Below are 25,017 nucleotides of genomic sequence, written 5' to 3'. Positions count from 1 at the left end.
CAGCCCCAGGTGATGTATCTGCAACAAACTCCAGGACCTCAGGCTCGGGCATTCTCATGGAAGAGGGGCAGGAAGATTTGAAGAGCTGGGGAATCAGCAGGCTGCAGAGTTGTGTCTCCTGAAAATGATAGGGAAGCTATACTCATGATACCTGAACAGTGTGGCTGCCTTAACAAGACCTGAACAATATGACACCATAGACAAGCTAACATATGAAAGGGCCAGCCTCTAATCACTGCTGAGGGAGGGAGAATGGGTCTCCCTGGGATGAGCCCCCTAATTGATTATCCAATACCAAATGGTCAGCCCTGAAATCATATATATACAAGCAACTCAGCAAGTGTGTGTGTGTGTGTGTGTGTGTGTGTGTGTGTGTGTGTGTGTGAAATTAAAGGAAACAGAGGTCATCAGGATGAAGATGGAGGGAGAAATAATGTAATTGTATTTTAATATTGTTTTTAATCAGGTGATTCAAGCATTATAGGTAATCATTATTCTTTATCTCAGCCAAGGTGATTTAGTACAGAAAATGAAGTTCAACAGTTGCTTTAGAACAGCCCTGGTGCACATGTCATTGTGCCTAGGCACTGAGCAGAGGGCTCACTGTGTGGCTTTAGATAAGACACACTTCCTCTCTAGGAAATTGTGTCACCACTTTGGTGCCTCATGTCCTTGCAGCCTCCTGTCGTCTCTTTTAGTGCAACCAGAGCCCACAGGTGAAGACCCCACCATCCAGCCTCTGTCCTACTCTTATTTCTTATGGTCAGGAGGTCTGTAAAGCAGTGGACCACAATATTTAGCAGTCTTAAATTCTTTGGAGTCTACAAAGCTGGTACATTTTACAAAAAACAAGTGTAATTTTTTTACCTTTTTAAGTTAGATGTGTCAGTTGGGCCAGTGAGGTGGCTTAGCAGGTAAGGGCACTTGCCACCAAGCCTTGTGACTTGAATTTGATCCCCAGAACCTGCATGGTAAAGAGACCCAACTGCTTCAAGTTGTCCTCTGACCTTGACATACACTCCAGTGTACATGTGCTTCCTCCTATACACAATAAAAAAATAAGCAATTCATAAGTTTTAATGAATTAGTATAAAAAAGAATAGTCCCATTGTTCCATTGAACATTCTACTTCTTTTATATGCCATGTATCATCTAGTCTGAATTTATAAATGGATAACTCCTTTATGAGTCACTGAGTTATAGTTTAATTCAATATTTATTAGATTTGCCAGTTGTCATTTTAATATTCTTTTTCTGACATTTTTCATATGATCTGACTGAAAAGTTCCTGTAAAACTTAAACGGGAACTTCTTTAGCATTTCAATACTTTGCACAGGCAACTTCCTATAAATGCAGTGAAATCAAGTGGAGCTTGCATTTGAATTTTATTAGCTAACTCCCAACTCTCCTAAACATCAAACTTACACATTTTTTCACAGTAAATTCCATGGATTTTTATGTTGTTGAAAACAGAAAAAAAGCAGAGCGATACAGCATATCATAGTTGAGCAAATTTTGGGCTTACTTATTAAATGTGTTCTTAGCCTCAGATGGAAGTAATTACAATTAAATAATCGAGTTACTGTGTAATTTAGTTCCCTTCACAAAGTACTGTCCTAATAATTAATTGTTGCTGCATGAGGGCTAAGACATTAGAAGGAATGAACACAGAACAGATAACCTTTGCAAATATACGACTAGTTTTGCGTGCCAGGTTGACAAGATGTGCCTGATCAGAGGTCTGAAAAATTGTTCCTTCTTAACTTCATTTCGTACTTTTTCATCTTTTTAGGAGGTTCTATATGTATCATTTCTAATAGTTGTTTTAAAGTTTGTTCTTCACCTCCTCTTTTGAATAGCTTTATTTAGATAAAATTTACACCTTCATAGTTTGTTTAAATGTATGATTCAATTCTAGGCTGGAAAGATGGCCTAGCCATTAAGAGCATCTGCTGCTTTTTTAGAGGACCCGGATTCAGTTTCTAGTGCCACATAGTGCCACAACCATCTATAACACCAGTTCCAGGGAATCTGATGCCTTCTCACTTCTGCAGGCACATATGTGGTACACATACATACATGCAAGCAAAACACTCATAGATAAAATAAAAATTTAAACCAGGCAGTGATGGCACACACCTTTAATCCCAGCACTTGGGAGGCAGAGGCAGGCGGATCTCTGTGAGATTGAGGCCAACCTGGTCTACAGAGTGAGTTCCAGGACAACTAGGACTACACAGAGAAACCCTGTCTTGGGTGGGGGGGGGGGCGGAATTAAAACAACCAAAAAAAATTTTAGTGCTTCTGCAGAGAACCCATATTGGATACACAGCTCCCACCTCAGGCAGCTCACAATATATACCTATAATTTAGGGCATTCAGCACCTTCTGGGTTTTTGTTGGCACCTGCATACACGATAGGCACACATATACAAATAAGAAAAATCTTTAAATGTACATTCATTGGATTTTAGTTTGTTCCTAGAGTTGGGCATTTATCACCATAATTTGGGACCACTGTCATTGAACTAAGAAGGAACCTCATTCCTCTAGCTGTTCTCTATCTTTTCTACATTAAGCAATGGCCAGTCTTCTGTTTCTATTCTCAGTCTTTCATATAAATGGAATCATATACTATGTGGCCATTTAGGACTGGTTCGTTTGACTTACCAATGATGTTTTCAAGGTTTATTTTTGGTTCCCTTTTTGAAATATTAAGATTCTCAGAAGCACAGTGACCTATAGGAGGAATAGATGGAGTGATTTCTGTCAATGAAGAAAATTGGCTTGTGTGCTATGACTCACTTTCAGTCTCAGATGATGAGGAATGCTCTCTAAATAGTTGCTATAGGTGTAAAGAATAGTGTTCTGGTAGAGGATGGATAATGTCATGATTGCCAGCATTTTCCATATACGGGGTGATAATGTGAGACTGCTGCACCACTGCCAATTTTACTTGTTCTTCCCTCCTTTATAACTGCTTTTTCTCTTCACTGTTCTGCATAACTTAGACAGTATTGATAATTTCTAGGCTTACACACTACATTTCTAGTTATTGAGTTTTATGAGGTGAGAACTCAAATGTTTTATTTTGAACAACCAACTATTGTGTATGACAGGCTGAGTATCCCTAATCTGAAAATCTGAAATGCTCCAAAAATTGAGGCTTTTTGATGACACAAGTCCTCATGTGACTGGTTACAGTCACATTATAGATACTGTAAAAAATTGAATAAAATCAGCTTTAGCTATGTTTAGCTATGTCTATTCAATATAGAGAAATACAAGTGACTTTTTAAGACTTGTGTTTTATTTCCAGTATTTCACATTACACACCTAACATAGAGAGAGGGTGGAGAGATTATTCCAGAATCTGCCCCCCAAAAAATTCAAAGCTTGTTACAGTTCTGGTACCAATGATTTCAGATAAGTGATACTCAACCTGCAGCATGCATGAGATTTTGGGATCAGGATATATGTGAGTCAGAGAGAGGTAGTTAGGTAATTAGTAAATGTATTGCTAATGGTTCCAGACTACCTCCACTATCATGTAAAGATCATTGTAACATCAAATTTTCTATGCTCTAATTAGTTATATAATGTGTCAGAACATGGGGCTAGAGAACATATATGATCTTAGCAAAAAGTGTGTTTTTCTGATTAGGAATGTCTGTGAATACAAAATAATTTAAAAATAGTACTGACCTAAATGATAAGTGTATGAGATAGGATCTGCTATCAGTGACAGAAAACCTCCTAAAACAAGTGTTTAAAAAAAACGATTAAAAACTATTTCTTATAAATGTAAAAGTTGTCATAGGTCTAGTATGAAGAATCATGGAGCAAGAGACTTTAATACCAAACACCCCCTTTTCTTTCTTGCCATTCCACCTTCAAGTTGTGGGTAACCCCATCTTCTTCCTGTCTGTCATTCTATGAATGGAGCCCAGAATTTGTGCATGCTGGGCAAGCACTGGACCAGTGAACTATATTTCCAGCCCTTCTTCAGTAGATTGGTGACATGGCATCTGCATTACAGAACACAAGGTAAAGAAAGGGATGAAGTAGCAAATAGAAGACAGTTGTCAGTGCTTTGATAAGCATGATTTCTAGACACTTTCATGTGCATCCATTCCATGTATCTTAACTAAGATATGGACAACTGCAAGGAGAGTTGGGAGGTGTAGACATGTGCCCACATAAAAATCTAATCACATGAAGGACAGGAAGACAGACATTGCAGGAGGCAGGAGAGGAGGGCAAGCAAACTACCATTCTCTGCCGCAGCCTTTTCTTTATTTACACAGTTTGTGAGTATGACTGTTTTGCCTGCATATATGCCTGATGCCTGCAGAGGCTGGAACAAGGATGTTTGATCCCCTGGAACTGGAGCTAAAGATGCCTGTAAGCTGCATGGGGTGCTAGGACTTGAACTTAGTCTTCTGGAAGGGCAGCCTGTGCTCTTCCATGCCACTATCTTGTTATCATAAGAGAAAACCAAGGACATTCTTCATTATACCTCTTCCTCTAAAGAAGGATTCTGTTTCTAATACCTAATACTGATTTTCTTTTAGAGAGAAAAGGCTCCCAACTTAGTCTAAGAAATATCTCGTAGTATGTCATTCCCAGGACTGGAGAGAGGGCTCAGTGGTTAAGAGTAAGTAGTGCTCTTGCAGAGCATCTAAATTGAATTCTCAAGTGTGTCATTCAGCTTACATTTGCCTGTAACTCCAACTCCAGGGGTATCTGGCCTTCATGGACACCTATACTTATGAATAGGTGAGTGTGCACACATGTACACACACATGTAATTAAAAGGAATAAAAATAAATCTTAAAACAAAAACAATATGTCCTTCTCAGATGTGGGGTCTGTCTCCTGTAGTCCCAGCACTTGTGAGACTGAGGAATGAGAATAGCAAGTTTGAGGACAGTTTGGTCTATATTCCAAGTTCCAGGCTAGTCAGAGCTACATGACAAGACCTGGTCTCAAAAATAAAACACAAAAGGAATAAATAATTCCTTTTTCTGTAGTTGGGTTATTGTAAGGAATAAGTCTGAAAGACGACACTTCCTAGAACTGATAGGATTTATGAGCCAGCCTCTTATGAAATAACTTGTGTGAACTTTCCACAGAGCTCAGTAGAGAATAGACCCAACCCAGATAGTTACCTTACTGGGGCATTTGCCTTTAAGGCTTCATCAGTTCTAATAGTCTTGTAGTAAGAGGAACTCGGAACTTTCTAATGTATCCATCTGTAAAATCCAAATCATAGTGCTTTGTGTGATGGCGGTTATGATACCAGTCATTAAATGTTTTTATTATATAAAGAGAAGAAGCTTCCAGGGGTAATGACATTACAAGACTCGGCTCATTAAAAAGAGAGAGATTGTTCATCATTCTGGGGTGATTGGCACCTTCTCAGGATGCTTTACAATACAAAAGCAGAACCAGACTCCCAGAAGTAATGCATTCCATCCTTACTTCATTGTCCCAGTGATTCCATGCTCGGCCTGAAATTGTCTTAAGCATACAGTTAGGTTCGGTTTGTGGCTCAGTCCAGTGCCTACCTAGCATATAAGAGATCTGGGGTTCGGTCCTCAGCAACACACACACACACACACACACACACACACACACACACACCTCCTTAGATCTTTTGTAAAAGAACAAAGTGATTCTAGAAGACAAGAAGGAGATATTTGGGTGTAGTGCCTAGGATTTAATATTTAAAAATTTGAGGTTATTATCACTAAATGTCAAAGTACAATAAAAAGCAGCCTCAGTCGGTGGTGGTGGCTCACACCCTTAGTCCCAGCACTCAGGAGGCAGAAGCAGGTGGATCTTCCAGTTCAAGGCCAGCCTGGTCTACAGAGTGAGTTCCAGGACAGCCAGGGCTACACAGAGAAACCCTGCTTCTAAAAAAACAACAACAAAAAGCAGCCTTCATACTTTGAATTTAGAGAGAGACATTTGAGGATTGCTGAGTTAGTCATGGGCTGTTTTAGTCCATCAGTTTTCCTTCTACAAATTAAGGTCCAAAAACAGGTATGTTTTTAGTGTATATATATCAGCTGTCTATAACTTGTTGGAAAAAATGTTCAGTTAATATCTGTGCCTCGAAATTAATACTCTCAGCCAGTTCCTTTAGAAAAAAGTCTAAGCTGGGCAGTGGTGGCGCACACCTTTAATTGCAGCACTCGGAAGGCAGAGCCAGGCAGATCTCTGTTAGTTCGAGGCCAGCCTAGTCTACAGAGCGAGATCCAGGACTGGCACCAAAACTACAACAGAGAAACCATGTCTTAAAAAACCAAAAAAATAAGATAAATTAATAAAAAAAAAAAAGTATATTTGTTACCCCAAAGTGAGCCAGGAAGATGTGACTTCAGCCAACATGATTGCTAACTTAAAAATTTTACGTTTAACCACACCCCTACCCAAAAAGCCAGCCATGCATTTAAACCAAAACTAACCTTGATACCATGATGAGTGCTTGCCATTTAAGAGGTACATTCCTTGGCTAGATGTTGCAGCTGTCCTCTCCTGCGGGTAGGAAATGGACACATCCTGTGACTACCATCCTGGTAGGAGAGACAGTGAAGCTGGAGCCTGGGAGGTTAATGCATGTCACTATGTGACCCTTGCTTGGATTCTAAGTACTACCATGAAGCTTACTCTGATTTACCTTATTCTGCTAATGAATTTCTAAAACATTGTCACATTGTTTTCTTTTTTTGTTTAAAGATTTATTAATTATGTATACAGTGAGTGTTCTGCCTACAGGCCAGAAGAGGGCACTAGATCTCTCATTACAGATGGTTGTGAGCCACCATGTGGTTGCTGGGAATTGAACTCAGGACCTCTGGAAGAGCAGTCAGTGCTCTTAACCTCTGAGCCATTGCTCCAGCCCTGTTTTCTGTTTTTTAAAAGCCTATTCAATGACAGATTCTTCAACTTTTTGTTTTTGTACCATTCTAGATGTGGTTATAGTTTATTAAACTTTATGTTGCTGTTAATAAATATGCTTTATTTCTTCTAGTATTTTTCCTCTTCAGTGATTTTTCAGGTCCTCTAATGGATTCTGAAAAACTAGTATCTTTTCTAGGAATTGAGAACCCAGCAGTGAGGCTGGCATTCTAACTCAGTGGCAGAATGCATTTAGTATGTTTGAAGCCCTGGGTCACTCATCAGAAGGAGACTCAGCAGTAAAGTCCTGAACTGGATGTGCTAGACCCTCGGCCTCAAGAATAAGAGGACCTAGTGAGCTTCGTAGAGGAACTTACCACTTCTAAAGCAGCTTGAATATATATGTATCAATATGTACTAATTGAATATTATATAAAGACTAAACTTTCTCTGGGGTTCAGAATTTAAATAGAATCACTTAGCTCAGCAAGCTTTGATGCTATCAGTAAGAAAAGGGAGTCCACATGGAGAGAAAACCCAGCGCCTTTTAATATCCTTTGTATATTTGAATTAGTTATTAATAAAATTAATTTACTTTGTCTAGAGACTGAACAAAGTCAAGTCCTTTAATTTAAAATCAAATTAAATCTTTCATGACTGCTTCATTAAACAAAGTTTAAATATTGATTTCTATCTGGTGACCTGTGCTTTTCGAGGAACTTATGACTAATTGTTGGTTTGGTTTGTTTTATTGACAGGTGTCTTCATTGCAACTGACATAGTCAGGTTATCACAGTCCACTTTCTTTTCTTAGAGAAGGGCTCTCGGGGGCCTGTGAAATGACTCCTAGAGTACAGCTGTCACTGTGTGATCCTGGCCACCTGACTTCAGTCCCTAGAACCCGTGTAAAGGAGAGAACTGACTCCACAGAGCTGTCCTGACCTCCATGTGCACAGTGTGACACCTCCACACATGTCCTTCCCTCCAGTGACACAGTAGTAAAGGAGGGCCCTTTTCTGTCTTTAGAGCACCCTGGATCTTAATTTGCAACGTTCTCTTAGTTGTCACATAGGTCCAGTAATTCCCAGGGCTAGTGTTTAGTGTTCAGTGATGTTTCCTGAAGAAGTGCCATATTTTCAGAATAAAATGAACCTTGATTCATTTATATTTAAAAGACATAGTTCTTTGTCATATGTTGGAAGAGATTAAAGAGTGACAGTTAAATACAAGGTGTGATCCTGGATTAGAACCCTCAAATGGGAAAACATGAATGGAAGAACCAGTCAAGTTTGAAGGAAGTCTATAGTTTATTTAATAGGATTGTACCAGTCAGTCTTCCTTTCCTTTCCTAATGAAAGTTGTTATTTAATATTAGGTGATGCTAAGGGAAGAGTATGGGAACTCTGCAGCTTTCCTGTAAGCATAAAATTATTGGAAAACATTTTTGTTTTTGTTTTTTCTCAGAGTCAGTATCTCCAAATAACCCTGGCTCTCCTGGAACTCACTATGTTGACTAAGCTAGCCTCCAACTCAAGAGATGCATCCTCCTCTTCCTCCTGAGTGCTAGAATTAAAGGTGTATGCAACCATGCCTGGCCTTGGAAAAGTTTTAGATATATACCTCATTCAGAATTATTATTAGAAACCTGTGATATGGGCCTTTCTTGGGGCTATATAAATACAGTGCAAATGACCTAGGGTGTATCAATCTGCTCACTGCCACAGGAACCAGTCACAGGCTGCTTCATTTGTGGATCTGTTCCAACACTGACAGTTTCATGCAAGCTTACAAAGTCCACGGGGCAGTAGGATCTTGGGGAAAGTAAGAGGTTTGGGTCCAGGTGTGGGATTCACTAATGGCTTCAGTTTGGGCAGCCAGTTTTACTCTTGGAGCCTGTTCGTTTGATTTTTTAAATCTCTATATTGGAAAATATAGTATTCAATGTATGGTGGTTATGAAGACTTAGAAACTATAAAGCACTATGCAGAATGCTCACTCTGATTACTGTCTTAAAGAATTGATATAATGCTGACTCCCCATGGGAGACCTTGATTTGAGGGATGTGGGGATGTGGGGATGTGGGGATGTGGGGTGGAACTGTCCTAGAATTCACTCTGTCCTATAGACAAGGCTGTCCTCAAACTCACAGAGACACGCCTGCCTCTGCCTCTTCAGTGCTGGGACTAAATGCGCCACCATCACCACCATTGGGCAAGATTTGTCAGTTTTATGGATTACAGGTTAGGTTGGCTCTCTCTCTCTGGAACCTTTCCTAGATTAACTATATAACTGCATTAAGTGCAGTCAGAAGCCATAAATGATGTATTTATAACTGTGTTTATGATATTTTCAGTATTTTATTCATTAGCCATGTGAACTTGAACCAATAGGATAAAGACTCATGAAGCATTAGGTTGAATATTGTACTCTACTTACTACAGAGGTTTTATTTATACATTATTTTAACCAGTGTCTAGGGCTTTGACAATCATGACACTAGAAAGAGAATTTCAGATATGAAAGCCTCAGATATAAAATATAAAGCCCAAGACACCAGCGGAATCCATAGTCTATGACCAGGAAACTTTCAAATGGTTACCTCCCGTTGTGCCAGAAGATGCTAGGCAGACTGCTGGGGAAGGAATGCATCAGAAGTCTCACCTGTCACTGGAGCTTGCAGATGCCTGGCAAGATGTGCCTACTAGTGCAGTGGTAGTATAATGGTTAACCAACAGCTTTCTGATCTTTTCAGTCCTTTGTGTAACTGACTGCTAACCCCTCCTTTACAGTTTGTGTTCTGAGCTGTTTAAACAGTACAGGATGGTGGTAGTTTTTGTTACTTTTACCAGTCTAAGAATTCTGCACTTAGATCATATGTGGTGGCACATGCATTTAATCCAAGTTCTCAGTAAGCAGAGGAAAGCAGATCTCTGTGCATCTGAGGCTAGCCTTGTCTGCATATCTCAGTTCAGACCAGCCAGAGCTATATAGAGAGAACCTATCTCAAAATGGATGGATGGATGGATGGATAGAATTTTAAAATTCTATACTTAGAGCCAGGCATAGAAGTGTACACCTCAGCACTTGGGAAGAGGTAGGAAGCTTGTGAGTTTAAGGCTAAGGTTTATATAAGGATATCATGTTTTAAAAAACAAACAAACAAAAACTAAGCAAACAGAAAAGAACTTTCACCAAGCTGGTTGTAAAACCATTAATCAAATAGAATCCAATAATTAAAGGCTGACAAATAGATTCTTTGTAATATAGTGTATGCATTGTGTGCCTGAGACAGATCAGAAGAGAATAGGAGATGAGTAATTTGTGTCCATCATCACCACAGTGAAGTCTTTTAAAGGTCTGACAAGATTCTTAAAAATTATAATGGAGACTTCATTATATAAAAAGATGGGGGTGGGTCTTTATGAAACTGACACATAGAATAATTGACACTTCAGCTCGGCTGTGGTGATACACACCTGGTGGATCTGAGTTCAAGGACAGACTGGTCTACAGACCGAGTTCAAGGACAACCAGGGCCACGCAGAGAAACCCTATCTCGAAAAACAAAATAAAACAAAAAGAATGTCTGACACTTGGAATGGGGCAGAGTAAAAACCCATCAGAATAGCAGACACTCATGCTCTAAACATGGTACACAAATTAAAGGCAGCCACTCAGGCTTGATTACTTAGGCAATACCAGCCAAGGGGAGAGCTGGATACATACCCGGAGGGATCAGCATCACCATTTACAGAGCAGGGGAGGATAAAGACTATTAGACGAACTATTTTGATTTAAATGATTTTATTTTATGTGCATTGGTGTTTTGCCTGCATGTGTCTATGTGAGGGTGTCAGGTCTGTAACAAGTTATAGACAGTTATGAGTTGCCATGTGGGTGCTGGAAGAGCGGGCAGTGCTCTTAACTGCTGATTCACCTCTCCAACCCCAGATGGATTGATTTCTCTCTCTCTCTCTCTCTCTCTCTCTCTCTCTCTCTCTCTCTCTCTCTCTCCCCCCCCCCTCCCTCTCCTTCCTTCCTTCCTTTTTTTTGTTTTGTTTTTTTGGTTTTTTTGTTTGTTTGTTTTTGCTTTTGTTTTTGTTTTTCGAGACCGGGTTTCCCTATGTAGTTTTGCACCTTTCCTGGAACTCACTTGGTAGCCCAGGCTGGCCTCGAACTCACAGAGATCTGCCTGTCTCTGCCTCCCAAGTGCTGGGATTAAAAGCATGCAGCACCACCGCTCGACTTCTCTCTCTCTCTCTCTCTCTCTCTCTCTCTCTCTCTCTCTCTCCTCTCTCTCTCTCTGTAGTCTTACTGTATAGCCCTGGCTGGCCTGCACTTGTAGAGATCCACCTGTCTCTAATACTGAGTGCTAGGACTAGAGCCTTTTGCCTCACAGCCAGCTCTGCTTAGAATTTTTAATTTCTCTTAAAAGCAAAATACAAATAAAATAATAAAACTTTTATAACATTCTTTACATTGTTACTGTTATTTTACATTTATTTATTGTGTGTATGTGGAGGTCAGAGAACAACTTAACAAGAGTCAGTTTTCGCTTTTCCACCATATGGAGCCGAGGGATGGAGCCCAGGCTTGGCAGTAAGCAACCTTACCCACTGAGCCGTCTCACCAGCCCCCTTACAGCATTTTTTAATGAAAAAAAGTAGAATCAAAATAATAAGGTGACTTATGAGTGAAGTAAAATGGGAAGATCAACATTGAACTAGAGATGAGGCAAACATCTGCATTGCAATAGTGCAGGTTTTTGTTCCTCTAAACAATGAGGCTGGGATGGGAATGCAGTGGAGAAGTCGCAGAAGTTGCTGCAGAGAAAAGCCCTCTGCCTGCAGATTGAGTCTGTGGTGGGGCTTATTTTTCTTTTCTTTTCCAGATTTGGCACCTGGAGACAGAGCACCCAGATATCCATCATTTGTTGTTTTAAATACTGGAGATTGACTAGAGCTTTGCACAGCATTCTACCACGTCCTTTTTTTACTTTTTTTTTACTGGGTTGCCCAGGCTGGCCTGAGTCTCACAGCTGTCTTGCCTCAGCCCCACTGAGGTGCTGGGATTGCAGGCCTGCACTACTAGGCTGGCATGTCAGCTTCTTCTTCACCAGAAAGGATAAGAAAAGAATGACCTCACTGGGCGGTGGTGGCGCACGCCTGTAATCCCAGCACTCGAGAAGCAGAGGCCAGCCTGGTCTACAAAGCGAGTTCCAGGACAGCCTCCAAAAGCTACAGAGAAACCCTGTCTCGGGAAGAAAAAAAAAAAAAATACCAGGCAATTGTCTTGCTTAGCTGCTTGCACTTGGGAGATAAAAGATTTTTTTTTCCAGAAATCGTATTCCCATAGAACCTGATCTCTGTGTCCAGAAAGGAAGTAATAATACAGGAGATTGTAAAATCTGGAATGCAGAGGGAGATCTTTGAACTTCAAGTGGTAAAGACTAGCACATCTGGAAAGATATGTGGCCCTGGTGCCATCAGAGACACCATCTTCGGCACTGGCTCAGCACCTGCCAGTGCAGAACTGTCTCTGAAGGGGCTACATTGCAGAGCTGGGCCTTAGATTTTCACTTATTTCCTTAGGGAACTCTCTTGGGAGAAACAGAATTATTAGCATACATAATCTAAGTGAAATTGGGGTTAAAAGAAAGGAAAGCATTTCTTCCCTGGTATAGAGGTGCTTTCTGGAGAACTTGGAGTTCTTGGCATTTGAGTGACATGGCAGAAAGATTTGGTTGGTTGGTTTTTCCAGACATGGTTTCTCTGTGTAGCTTTGCGCCTTTCCTAGAACTCACTTGGTAGCCCAGGCTGGCCTTGAACTCACAGAGATCCACCTGGCTCTGCCTCCCGAGTGCTGGGATTAAAGGCGTGCGCCACCACCGGCAGGCTAGAAAGATATGTTTAGTCAAACATATGTAACTTACACTTCATACACATGATTTCCAGTGCTATCTCCTTTTAAGTCTTTTATGTGAAGACGTAAACAAATATTGGTCATCACTGATTGTTTTTACTTTAAAATGTTGCATTTTGAAACTATATTTGTAGCATACCAATTTCAAGATACAAAAGAATATATATACTTCCCTATTGTCTTAGGATTTCTGTTGCTGTGATAAACACCATGACCAAAAGCAATGTGGGGAGGGAAGGGTTTATTTCTTCTTACAGCTTGTAGTCCATCATCCAGGGAAGTGAAGCAGTGGCCCTGGAGGAGTGCTGCTCACTGGTTTGCTCCTCATGGCTTGCTTGGCCTACTTTCTTACACAATCTAGTACCACCTGCCTGGGGTGGCACTGCCCACAATGGACTGGGCCTTCCCACATCAATTATTACTCAAGAAAATGCCCCACAGACTTGCCTACAGGCCAATAGAAGCATTTTCTCAATTAAGAGTCTCTTTTTCCAGGTATGTCTAAGTTCATGTCAAGCTGACAAAACCAACTAGCACATGTTTCTTATTTTCTCAACAAAGCAGTTCATGCTATCAGTTCTTTCAGTTTCTCAATATCCTCTAGGCTTCGTCAGTATTCCAAGTCAGTTCCAGCTGTGCATATCATAATCCACACAGGCCTATAATTCCAGTGCTTGGGTAGCTGAAGTTGCAAGATCTGAACAGAAGTTCAAGGACAGCCTGGGCAAGACCCTGCCTCAAAAATAAAAATAAAACTCAAAGTAAATTTGCCAAGCCTATGTAGCAATCCATGTGTTTTATTGGCCTCTGTTGTGGTAGAGAGTTGGCTGTAGACGGAGCAGTTGATCAAGGCAGACTGAGAACTGCTACCTGATTCTGGAAGGTTCAGGTCACTATAGTGGGGCCAGGTACCAGCCTATCCACTGCATTGTGGCCCATCACCAGGTGTCAGCAAGAATGACAGTTTTCTTCTGCACTTGTTCCTGCACTAACATAAACCCGAGGGCTCTGGCCTGGTTTTCTCTTTTCATTGGTTACAAAGACTACCTTTGGTTAAGCTAGAACACAAGAAATTGCAGAGTCTGGAATTGCTGGTTTATCAGGAAGATGAACTACAGATCAGAAAGTTAAAAGTAGTTTTAATTGATGTGTTTTTGTAATCATTTTTAATGACATATAAGTAAAAAGCACACATTAAATCCTATGTTCAGTTGCTTTTATGTGTGTTTTACAACTAGCTTCTCTTGCTCGTACCTAAGTAAACTTCAGGTGCTTTAAGATTTCCTAGACAGCAGTAGCTGCATTTGTCTTTAACCTTTTAGGGTAGGCTAAGAAAAAACAATAGCTTTCTTCTATGTCAAAACAACCAGTTTAGAAAATATTACATGCAATTTTAAATATGTGTATATACACATAAAATTGGAAAAATATAACTTTGTTTGAATAAAATATAAAAATCTATCCAACTGGACATGATGGCAAACACCTTTTTTCTTCTCTTTTATTTGAATACAGGCAGAAGTATTTATCTCCTTAGGGAAAAATAGCAATACAAACACAGTAAGTGACAGGAAGTGGTGAAAATTGTGACTAATGGGAAATTACTGGCATATGCTCAGATGCACAGGCATTCTGTAGACTGTAAAAACAGCACCCACCCCATTATGCAACAGTACAGCAGTCTGCAGAATGGCCATGCAGCCCCAAGCAGTCTTGTGCTGTGTAAGAATGCAATTTAGTTGTCAAGTGCTTGCCTAGATGCTTAAGGTGGTCAGTGACTGAAAACAGATATTTTTAAAGTCAGGTCTTCTTGAACCAGTTTGGCTATTTATATACCTATAAAGTCAATCCACCTAAATTATGAAATTAATACTCAAATTCACACTAATTTTTTTAAAGATCTCAATATAACAAATCTTTTTCTTTTAATTTTCTTTTTTATTTGGTTAGTTGACTCAAACTGTTTTTTTTTTTCCTTAGTTCTTCTATTTTTGGCTTTCCCTTTATTTCTTCTGGCTTACCTGATTTGCTCTTCTAAAGTTGAATTATCCAGTTCATTTTCAGTATTTTTGTGTTTTTTTTTTAAGATTTATCATGTATACTGTTTTCTGCCTGCATGTATGTCTGCATGCCAGAATACCAGATCTCATTATAAATGGTTTTGAGCCACCATGTGGTCTAAGAATTGAACTAAAGACCTCTAGAAGACCAGCCAGTGCTCTTAACCACTGAACCACCTCTCCATCCCCTTTTCTGTTTTTTTAAAATTGATAGTATAAATGAAAGGTTAATTTTCCAGTTTCTGGCTATTGAAATGAACATGGTTGAGCAAGTAAGTGTCTTTGGTAGGATGGAGCGTCCTTTGGTATGTATACCCCAGAGTGGAATAACTGAATCTAGAGGTAGGTCAATTCTCATCTTCTTGAGGAACCACCACCCTGAATTCTGGAGTGCCTGTACAAATCTGCAGGCCCACCAGCAGTGAATGAGTGTTCCTCTTGCTCCACATCCTTGCCAGGATGAGCTGTCATTCATGTTACTGATCTTAGCCATTCTGATAGGTGTAAGATGAAATCTCAAAGTAGTTTTGGTTTGCATTTCCCTGAGAGTGTTGAACATTTCTTTCAAGTGTTTCTCAGCCATCTTATTTTTCATTTTTGAGGATGTTCTATTTAGATCTGATCTGGACCCCATTTTTTCATTGGGTTGTTTGTTTTCTTGATATGCAGGTTGTTTGTTTTTTTTTAAGTTCTTTATATTTTTTGGTATTAGCCCTCTATCAGATTTGTAATTGGTAAAATCTTTCCCATTCTGTAGACTGCCACCTTGTTCAAATGAAAGTGTTCTTTGCCATGCAGAAGCTTTTCAGTTTCATTTATTGTTGATCTTAGTGCCTATGCTGTTGGTGTTCTTAGAAAGTCTTTACTGTGCCAACACATTCAAGGCTATTCCTCATTTTCTCTTCTATCAGGTTCAGTGTATCTGGTTTTATGTTGAGATCTTGTTTTATCCAAGGTGAGAAGTGTGGATCTATGAAGCCATCCAGTTTGACCAACACCATTTGTTGCTGCCCTTTTCCTGTGTCTATTTCTGGCTTCTTTACCAAAAAGCAGATGACTATAGGTGTGAGGATTTATGCCTGGGTCTTCAATTCCATTGATCAGTGTGTCTGTTTTTGTGATGATACCATGCTGTTTTTATTACTATAGTTCTGTTTGAGGTGAGGGATGATACCTGTAGCAGTTCTTTTATTATTTAGGATTGTTTTTAGCTATTCTTGGTTTTGTTTTGTCTTGTTTTGTTTTTTTGTTGTGTGTGTGTGTGCATGCGCACGCGCTTTCCATATGAAACTGAATTGTCCTGTCAAGACCTGTGAATGGAATTTTGATAGGAATTGCATTGAATCTGCAGATTGCTTTTCTTAGGATGGTCATTTTTACTGTATTAATCATACAGATCTATCTTCCTCAGGTTCTTCAGTGTCTTGGTTTTTATCATACAGGTCTTTCACTTGCTTGGTTAGTTACCCCAAGGTATTTTATGTTATGTGAGGCTATAGTGAAAGGTTTTGTTTCCCCAAGTTCTTTCTCAGTCTGTCAATTGTATATAGGAAGGCTGTTGAGTGTTATGAGTTGATTTTGTCTCCAGCTACTTTGCTGAAAGTGTTTATCAGCTGTAGGAGTTTCCAGTGGAATTTTTAGGGCCACTTACATATACTATTATTATCATCTACAAATAAAGATACTTTGACTTCTTTCCAATTTGTATAACCTTGATCTCCTTCAGTTGTCTTATTGCTCTAGCTAAGACTTAAGTACCGGGGCTGGAGAGATGGCTCAGTGGTTAAGGGCACTGACTGCTCTCCCAGCGGACCTGGGTTCAAGTCCCAGTACCCACATGGCAGCTCACAACTATCTGTAACTCCAAGATCTGACCCCCTCATACAGTCTATATACATGCAGCAAAACACCAATGCAAATAAAATAAAAATAAATAAATTATTTTTAAAAAAGACTTAAGTACTATGTTGAATAGATACAGAGAGTGGATAGTGTTGTCTTCTTCCTGATTTTAGTGAATTGCTTTGAGTTTCTCTCTATTTAAGATGATGTTGGCTGTGAGCTTGCTGTAAATGACCTTTATTACGTTGAGGTATGTCCCTTGTATCCCTAATCTCTCCAGGACTTTATCATGAAGGAGTGTTGGATTTTGTCAAAAGCCTTTTCTTATTCTAATGAGATGATAATGTGGTTTTTGTTTTTCAGTTTGCTTATAGTGGACTACATTTATGGATTTACATATATTGAACCTTCCTCCCCATCTCTGGGATGAAGCCAATTTGATCATGGTGGATGATCTTTTTAATGTGTTCTTGTATTCAGTTTGCAAGTATTTTACTGAGAATTTTTGCATCTGTATTCAAAAGGGAAATTGGTCTGTAATTTTATTTGAGTCTTTATGTGGTTTGGGTATCAGGGTAACTGGCCTCATAAAATGAATTGGGCAAAGTTCCTTCTGTTTCTATTTTGTGGGATAATTGGAGAAGTATTGGTATTAATTCTTTGAAAGTCTGATAGGACTCTGAACTAAACCATCTGGCCCCATTTTTGTTCTGTTTGTTTTTTTTTTCTTGGTAGACTTTTAATTACTGCTTCTAAATAGAAGTAAAAATAGGAGTTATCGGTGTGTTTCAGTTGCTTATCTGATCTTGATTTAACTTCAGTAGTGGTATGTGTACATCAAGACAGTTATCCATTTCTTTTAGATTTTCCAATTTGGTGTAGGACAGGATTTTAAAGTCTGTCCCTAGGATTCTCTGGATTTCCTTGGTGTCTGTTAATTTGCTGCTTCTCTCTCTGCCTTTTAATTTGGCTAAGTAAAATTTGTCAATTTTAGTGATGTTCTCAAATAACCCACTCTTGGTTTCATTGATTCTTAGTATTGTTTTTATTATTACTGTTGTTTCTACTTTATTGATTTCAGCCCTGGGTTGTATATTTCTTGACGTCTACTCCTTCTGGGTGTGACCTCTTCTTTCAGTTCTAGAGCTTTCGAGTGTGCTCTTACCAGTGTGAGGCCTCTCCTTTTCTGTAAGATAGGCACCTAGTGCTTTGAACTTGCCTTGTAGAATCACCTTCATTGTGTCCCATCAGTCTGGGTATGTTGTATATATTCATTTTCATTCATTCAGTAGTGAGTTGTTCCATTTCCATGAGTTTGTAAGCTTTCTCTTGTTTCTGTTGTTGAAATCCAACTTTGATCCATGGTAGTCAGAGAGGATGCAGGGTGTTATTTCAGTTTTCTTGTATCTGTTGAGACTTGACTTTGTGTCCAAATATGTATTCAGTGAGCTGCTAAGAAGGAAGTATATTTTTTAGTGATAGGATGGAGTGTTCTATAAATATCTGCTAGGCTCATTTGGTTTATGTCATTTAGCTCCAATATCTCTGTTTAGTTTTTGTTTGGATGGCCTGTTTATTGGTGAGAGTGGAGTATTGAAGTCACCCATTATCACTGTGTGAGAGTCTATTTGTGATTTAAGCTATGGTAGTGTTTCTTTTATGAACTTAGGTGCCCTTATGTTTGGTGCATTGAGGTGAAGAATTACAATGTCTTCTTGGTAGATTTTTCCTTTGAGTATGTAGTATCCTTCCCTATCTTTTCTGATTATTTTATATTGGTCTATTTTGTCAGACATTAAAATGACTACACCATAGTGTTTCTTTTTTCATCCCTTTTCTCTGAGGTGATGTCTATCCTTGATGTTAAAGTGTGGTTTCTTAGATGCAGCAGAAGGATGGATCCTGTTTTCTGTCTAGTCTGTTAGTGTGTGCCTTTTTGTTGGGGAATTGAGATAATTTGATCTTTTTCCCTTGCAGATTTTAATATTATTTCTTTTTCTGTATATTCAGTGGTTTTGATTGTTGTGTGCCAAGGGGAATTTCTTTTCTTGTCCAGTCTGTTTTCTGTGCCTTTGCCCTGGGTTCCTTTTTTCTCTATTTCTAGTCTTCTTAGATTTGATCTTTTCATAGTGTTTCAAATTTCCTGGATATTTTGTGCCAGGATTTTTTTTTTTTTTTTAGATTTAACATTTTCTTTGACCAAGGTATCCATTTCTTCTATCATGTCCTCAATGCCTCTTCCCTCTCCTGTATTCTTTTGGTGAGGCTTGTCACTGTGAGGTACCTGTTCATGTTCCTAAATTTTTCGTTTCCAGATTTTCCTCAGCTTGGGCTTTCTTTATGGATTCTATTTCCACTTTCAGGCCTCGAATTGTTATACTCATTTCCTTCTACTTTTTGTTTGTGTTTTCATAGATTTCTTTAAGGAATTTATTCATTTCCTCTTTAAGATCCTCTATCATATTTATAAAGGCCGTTAAAGTCCTTGGTCTGTGTCTCAACTGTGTTGCAGTTCTCAGAGCATACTGTAGCAAGGTTGGTGGGCTGTAGTGGAGACCTATTGTTCTGGCTGTTATTGTGTTTTTTTATGGTGGTGTCTAAGCATCTGGGTTTGTGATGATTATAATTCTAGGTGCCGATATCTTGTCTTTGTTGGGTGGGTGGGTGTTTGTTCCTTCATTTTTGCTTCCTCTCTGGTTCTTAGGAGAGTATGATGGCTGTGTGCTGCCGAGTAGGAAATTCTTCTTGGATCCTGCTTGGTGTGACCACTATGGGTTCCAAGAAAATGTATTTCTAGGCATTGAAAGCTGACACTTGGGAATGGGGATGGGTTTGGGGGAGTGGTTTTTATGGAGTCCACAGGAGGAAAGAAAGCAAGGTGTTCCACTAGGGTCCGCTTAAGTCCCCCAGGAAGGGAGGCAGAGTGAAGAGAGGCCACACAGGTAGTCTGCCAACGAGCTGGGAGTGAGCCTGGGAACCTGTATTTGTAAGAGACAGAGTGAAGATCAGCAGTTATCCTACTTGCTTCTCTGGCAGGCCTGGCTTGCAGCTTCCCAGGAAATGCCTGGTGTACTTAGGGGCTGGGATAAAGAGAAGAGTAGGGGAATGGCTGGAGGGGAAGATCTGTGTGACGTGCTAGAGATCAGGGACACAAAGAGGGAAGGGAGGCCACAGCAGATGGTCTCCTACAGAGCTGGGGTGAGACTGAGTGATCAGGTGTGGAGGAGAGGAGGGAGAGGTGAAGATCTACAGTTAGTTTACTTGTTTCCCTGGCCAGTGGATTCCCAGAGAATTTGGTCCACTTTTTTTAATGGCTGACTAGAACTCCATTGTAAGTGACAACACAATTGTTTACTTTTTCATCTCAATAGACATCTAGGCTTTTCCACTTTTGAGCAACAGTGAATAGTGACTTTGTTTTTAGATCTTTGGGGTATATCACATGATAATCCTATTTTTTGTTTTTGTAGACTCTCACTATGTATTGCTGGATAGCCTAGATATTCCTTGTATAGACCAAGTAAGTTGGCCTTGAACTCACAGAAATCCACCGGCCTCTGCTTCTCAGCACAGGAATTAAAGGTGTATATTACCAAGCCCAACTCTTTTTTTTTTTTTTTTTTTTTTTTTTTTTTTTTTGAGAAACTATCAAACTAACATTTGATGCTACATAATTATTTAATCCCGTCTTTCTGAGAAATATGTGAGTTATTGTTACTGTGCATGTCATGTGCCACAGCAGGGAGTCTATTTTCTCTCCCTTTACATGAGTTCTCAGGATGGAGCTTGGGTTGTTGGGCTTGCCACATTGCCAACCCACATGAGTTACTTCTCATATATTACCATTATAAGTACTGGTAAGTTATAAGGTAAATACTGCTACATAAAGGGGTGAGTTATTAAGTTAAATAATCTGAGAAGTTTTAATTTTTTTGTACTTTGAGGCTTTTGGTGTTGATTAATTACTGGCATTATTTCATGAAATGCCTTATGAATGAATGTAAACTGAAATGGTTTACGTTATCTAATAAAATTGGTAAATATTTGGTGTGATAAAGAAGGAAGGACAAGAATACTAATAGTTGAGCTTATTTTAGTTCAGGTCAAGCATTAGAAAACTTTTGCCTCTTCATGTATGAATATATAATGCTATCTTGGTTCTAAGAGTTTGGGAATTTGTTTGGGGTGTTGGGGGTTTGGTATGTTTGGGTTTTTTCTTTTGTTTCATTTTTTTAGTCTTGCTATGTAGCTTTGGCCAACTTCAAACTCATAGCAATCTCCCTGCCTCCTTCTCCTGAGGGCTGGGATTACAGACATGTACCACCACGTCTGTCCGCACCTAATTCTTTTCCATTCTTTCTTTCCTACAGTTCATCCATGAGCTCAGATTTCCCACATTACAACTTCAGGATGCCTAATATTGGATTCCAGAATCTGCCTCTCAACATATATATTGTGGTTTTTGGCACTGCTGTATTTGTCTTCATCCTTAGTTTACTCTTCTGTTGCTACTTGATTAGGTAAGCAATTTTTATTGTTTTTATTGTTTTCTGATATTTCAGAATACATTAAACAGTTATTTCTACCATAAGGTCAAAATATGGCCATAAGAATGGGCCAGTTTTCTAAGGCCATAGTGGCTTAGCATTTTGTCTGTGAGTTGGTGTTCAGCAACCCACTTTTGTGCAGTCTTCAATCCTATCAGCTGATGAGGTGTTTTACCCTGTAGTAGAAAATGGTTTTCAATAGTTCTTCCACAATATTAGCACCCCATCCAGATATACTTACATCATCATCATCTCCAAGATTTAATCTACTTTCTCTTTTTAAGTTTTGTTTTGAGACAGAGCCTCAATCTATGCATCCCTGACTGGCCTGGTACCCATTATGTAGACCAGGCTGGCCTTGAACTCATAGAGATCTACCTGCCTCTGCCTCTAGTCCTGATTAGTCTACTGGAAGTTGCTCCTGTAGAAGGCATTTTGTATCACTGTCATCTGAAGTCATCATGAGTCAGAAGACAATGTCTTAAGACAAAAGCTATGCCTTAAAAAGCCTCTTGCAGCTTGTCTTTGAAGACTTTAAACACCTCTCTGTCGCAAAAGTAGTTGGGTATTCATGTAATTATTTCTCTGCATAACACACTAAATATTCCACACTGCAAACATTAACCATACACAAAGACATGGGACAGAAGGGATCCTATACACTTGGGGTGAGGTGATAGATTTTGTCACTAATGATGCATGCCTGGCTGAATTGTTATTATCTAAGCACTTTTATCTTTTACATTGTTAAATAGAGCCTAATTTTCAAAGCCAAAACTAACTTTATATGTAAGCCAAGTTTAGTCGCAAATACTTACAATCTTAGCATTTTCAAGGTAGAGCCAACATGATCAAGAGTTTAAGGCCAGGCTGGGCAGTGGTGGCACACACCTTTAGTCCCAGCACTCAGGAGTCAGAGGCAGGCAGGTCCACAGAGTGAGTTCCAGGACAGCCAGAGCTATATAGTGAGACCCTGTCTCAAAAAAATAATAAAATAAATTATATTCTTCAAAGAACTTTTTTTTTTAAGAATTAGAAAACATGAAATTAAAGAGAGAGAGTATTTGTGGGATTGAGTTTTTTTTGTTTTGTTTTGAAACACGATCTCACCCCATAGCTCAGGCTAGCCTTAACTCTTGCTCCTCTTGCCTCAGCCTTCAGACTGCAGGGTCGTTACAGGTATGGGCCACCTGGCTGTAGTTTCTGATAATCTGACATGTGATTTTACATTCTTTATGGCAAATCTTTCCTGGCTGGGCATGATGCTCATGCCTAATAGCACTCAGCAGGCTAAGGCCAACTTCAGCTCTCTAGTGAGTTCCAAGCTGGTCTAGGATAAAGTAAGACTCTGTCTAAAAATTATACTAGGAGAGCCAGGTGGCTCACACACATAGTCCTAATAATACTCAGGAGGATGAAGCAAGTCAGTCCTGAGTTCAAAGCCATCCTGAGCTACACAGCAAGACCTCTCAAAGGAGAGGGTAGAGGGTATGGTAAAAACTTGGAGTAGCAAGTGTGTGAAACAACTGCTGCCTAGAAGCTTAGGATTCTAATCATGGATAGGGAAAAGCAAAAAGAAATTATAAATCAAGCCCCCTTTCCCCCTTTCAGTACTAGGCTCATGCATGCTAGACAAGCATTCTATCACTAAGCTATAGTCTATTCCCAGTATACCTGAACAACAAATAATAATGATATTGAATTTTAGCCCACAGAGCATAGACTAAAATAAATTGTGTAAATTTAGGGGTTTTGCTTTTGTTTTCAGACAGGGTCTTAACTTTTCAGCCTTGACTAGCTTGGAGCTTGCTATGTAGACCAGACTAGCCTCAAATTCAGAGATCTGCTTGCCTCTGCCTTCTGAGTGCTGGGATTAAAGTTGGGTGCTGCCATAAATGTTTCCTTCACTCTTATGTGTGAATTCCAATTAAATATACAAAGAATTAGGACCACTGGGTAAGGAAGGTGGATGCTAATAGTGGAAAGAAGCTTGTGTGAAAAATAAGATAGGGACATGATTTTAACTTATCTCCCCAAGACGTGTCAGAAAGGGTACTGTAGTAGTGACCTTATGGTTGACAATACCTGAACTGACCAATTTTAGTTGTGTCAAAGGTTTGAACAGCTAAGGTACTGCCACGACAACGGAGGTTACAGAGACATTGGGTGTAAAATGGGATCCCAAGTTAGACTATTGCTAAGGAAAACCTTGTGGGTTCAAACGGGGCCTGTTCTTGATAGTTGGCCGATGTCCTGTCAGTATTCGGCCATGTAGTTTTCTAGTTGTGGTAACTATACTATGGTTCAATTGGGAAGCAAGGGCAAAAGTATATGTGAACCGAGCATGGTAGTGCACAGTCCTAAGGCAGGAAGTTCTTAAGTTCAAAGCCAGTCTGGACTACATAGTAATACCCTGTCTCAAATATATATATATATATATATATATATATATATATATATATATATATATATATATATATGAGAGAGAGAGAGACTATACATTTTGTGTTTGTTTTAGAAAAAAAGTCTTTTGTGTGTGTACCTACATGAATTTATGTGGGCACTACATGTGTGCAGGTGCCTGTGGGGACCAGATAGTGTCGGAACTGCAGTTATAATCATTTGTGAGCCATCTGATGTGGGTGCTGAGAATGACACAAACACAGGTCCTCTTCAAGAGCAGAAAGGGCTCAGCCATCTCTCCAGCCCTAGAATAAATCATTTTAAAATAGCATAGTATTGACACAGGGTGTTAGTTTCCTAGGATCCTCTCAACAGAGCACTGTAAAACAGGTGAGTCCAGACAACAGAATGTCCCTTAGGGCGTGTCCACTGGAGGCCTCTTCCTAGCTTCTGGTCACAAACAGTAGTCTCTAGCTTTCCTTGGCTTATGGATGCTGTTTAGCCTCTGCTCTGCAATCACGTGGTCACCTGGCCTCTTTCCTGTCTCTGCCCATTGACTAAGGATACCAGTCACACCAGATCAAACAAGGGTTTGGAGTTTTTGAGGGATGTCATTGGAACCATTACGCAAGGACAGGAAGGTGGAGCACTGGGGCAGGGTGCAGAGTCTGTGAGAAATCCACATGTTGCATATGACAGTTGATATCAGACACATAACTACTGCATTCTTGGGGAAAGGAGGATCTTAATGAATATTATGAAGTCAGTAAAAACCAGGATAGGGATTTATAAAAATCTAGAACCCTACCCCACAACACACATAAAGTCTAGGTTCAGGTGGATCTCAGCTCTAAATGTAATATGTAAAATAGTACATGATTTTTCAGAATGTGGGGCATTGTCTTGAGACTGTCTTATGTAGCCAACCTTGAACTTTTGATCCTTTGGCCACTGTCTCCTAAGTGCTGGGATAACAGGTTTTTGTCCTCAAACATTGGCTTCAGGAGAATTAACTTCTTTCTTAATCTTTGGCCAGGCAGACATTTCTGTAACTAGATACAAAAAGAATCCCAGTTTGGGACTGTAGATTGGAAGAAACCAAACACGAAGGAGGGTGTACCAAACAACCCGTGCAGGAGCCTAAAAGCAGACATAGGTAATCTACATTGATCAGTGATAAAAGGCCCATAGAGCCAGTGAAGGGTGGACACTAATTGGGAGGGATCATTTCAGAAGCTTCAGGGATGCTAGAATAACCTATATTGTGATGTGGTTATTATACAAAATCCAGCAGATGTATTTTTTAAATTTCTGAACTGTGTGCTTAGTTTTTGTA

At 39.6% G+C, this 25,017-nt stretch overlaps 1 protein-coding gene across 2 annotated transcripts in view; it reads left to right on the top strand.

The window, feature by feature from the left end:
- The window catches only part of Rnf24 (ring finger protein 24), a 45,963-nt gene that overhangs the window by 14,448 nt on the left and 6,498 nt on the right, over nt 1-25,017 (top strand). For both annotated transcript variants that reach the window (XM_036186103.1, XM_036186104.1), the window contains exon 2: nt 21,102-21,251. In XM_036186103.1, the coding sequence (XP_036041996.1) occupies nt 21,109-21,251 (143 nt within the window). In that variant the 5' untranslated portion in view covers nt 21,102-21,108. The remainder of the gene's footprint in view (nt 1-21,101; nt 21,252-25,017) is intronic.

Source organism: Onychomys torridus, chromosome 4, assembly GCF_903995425.1.
Source record: "Onychomys torridus chromosome 4, mOncTor1.1, whole genome shotgun sequence".
Classification (NCBI taxonomy): domain Eukaryota; kingdom Metazoa; phylum Chordata; class Mammalia; order Rodentia; family Cricetidae; genus Onychomys; species Onychomys torridus.
The sequence above is the reverse complement of the archived record's forward strand: the minus strand, read 5'-3'. Positions and strand labels throughout refer to the sequence as shown.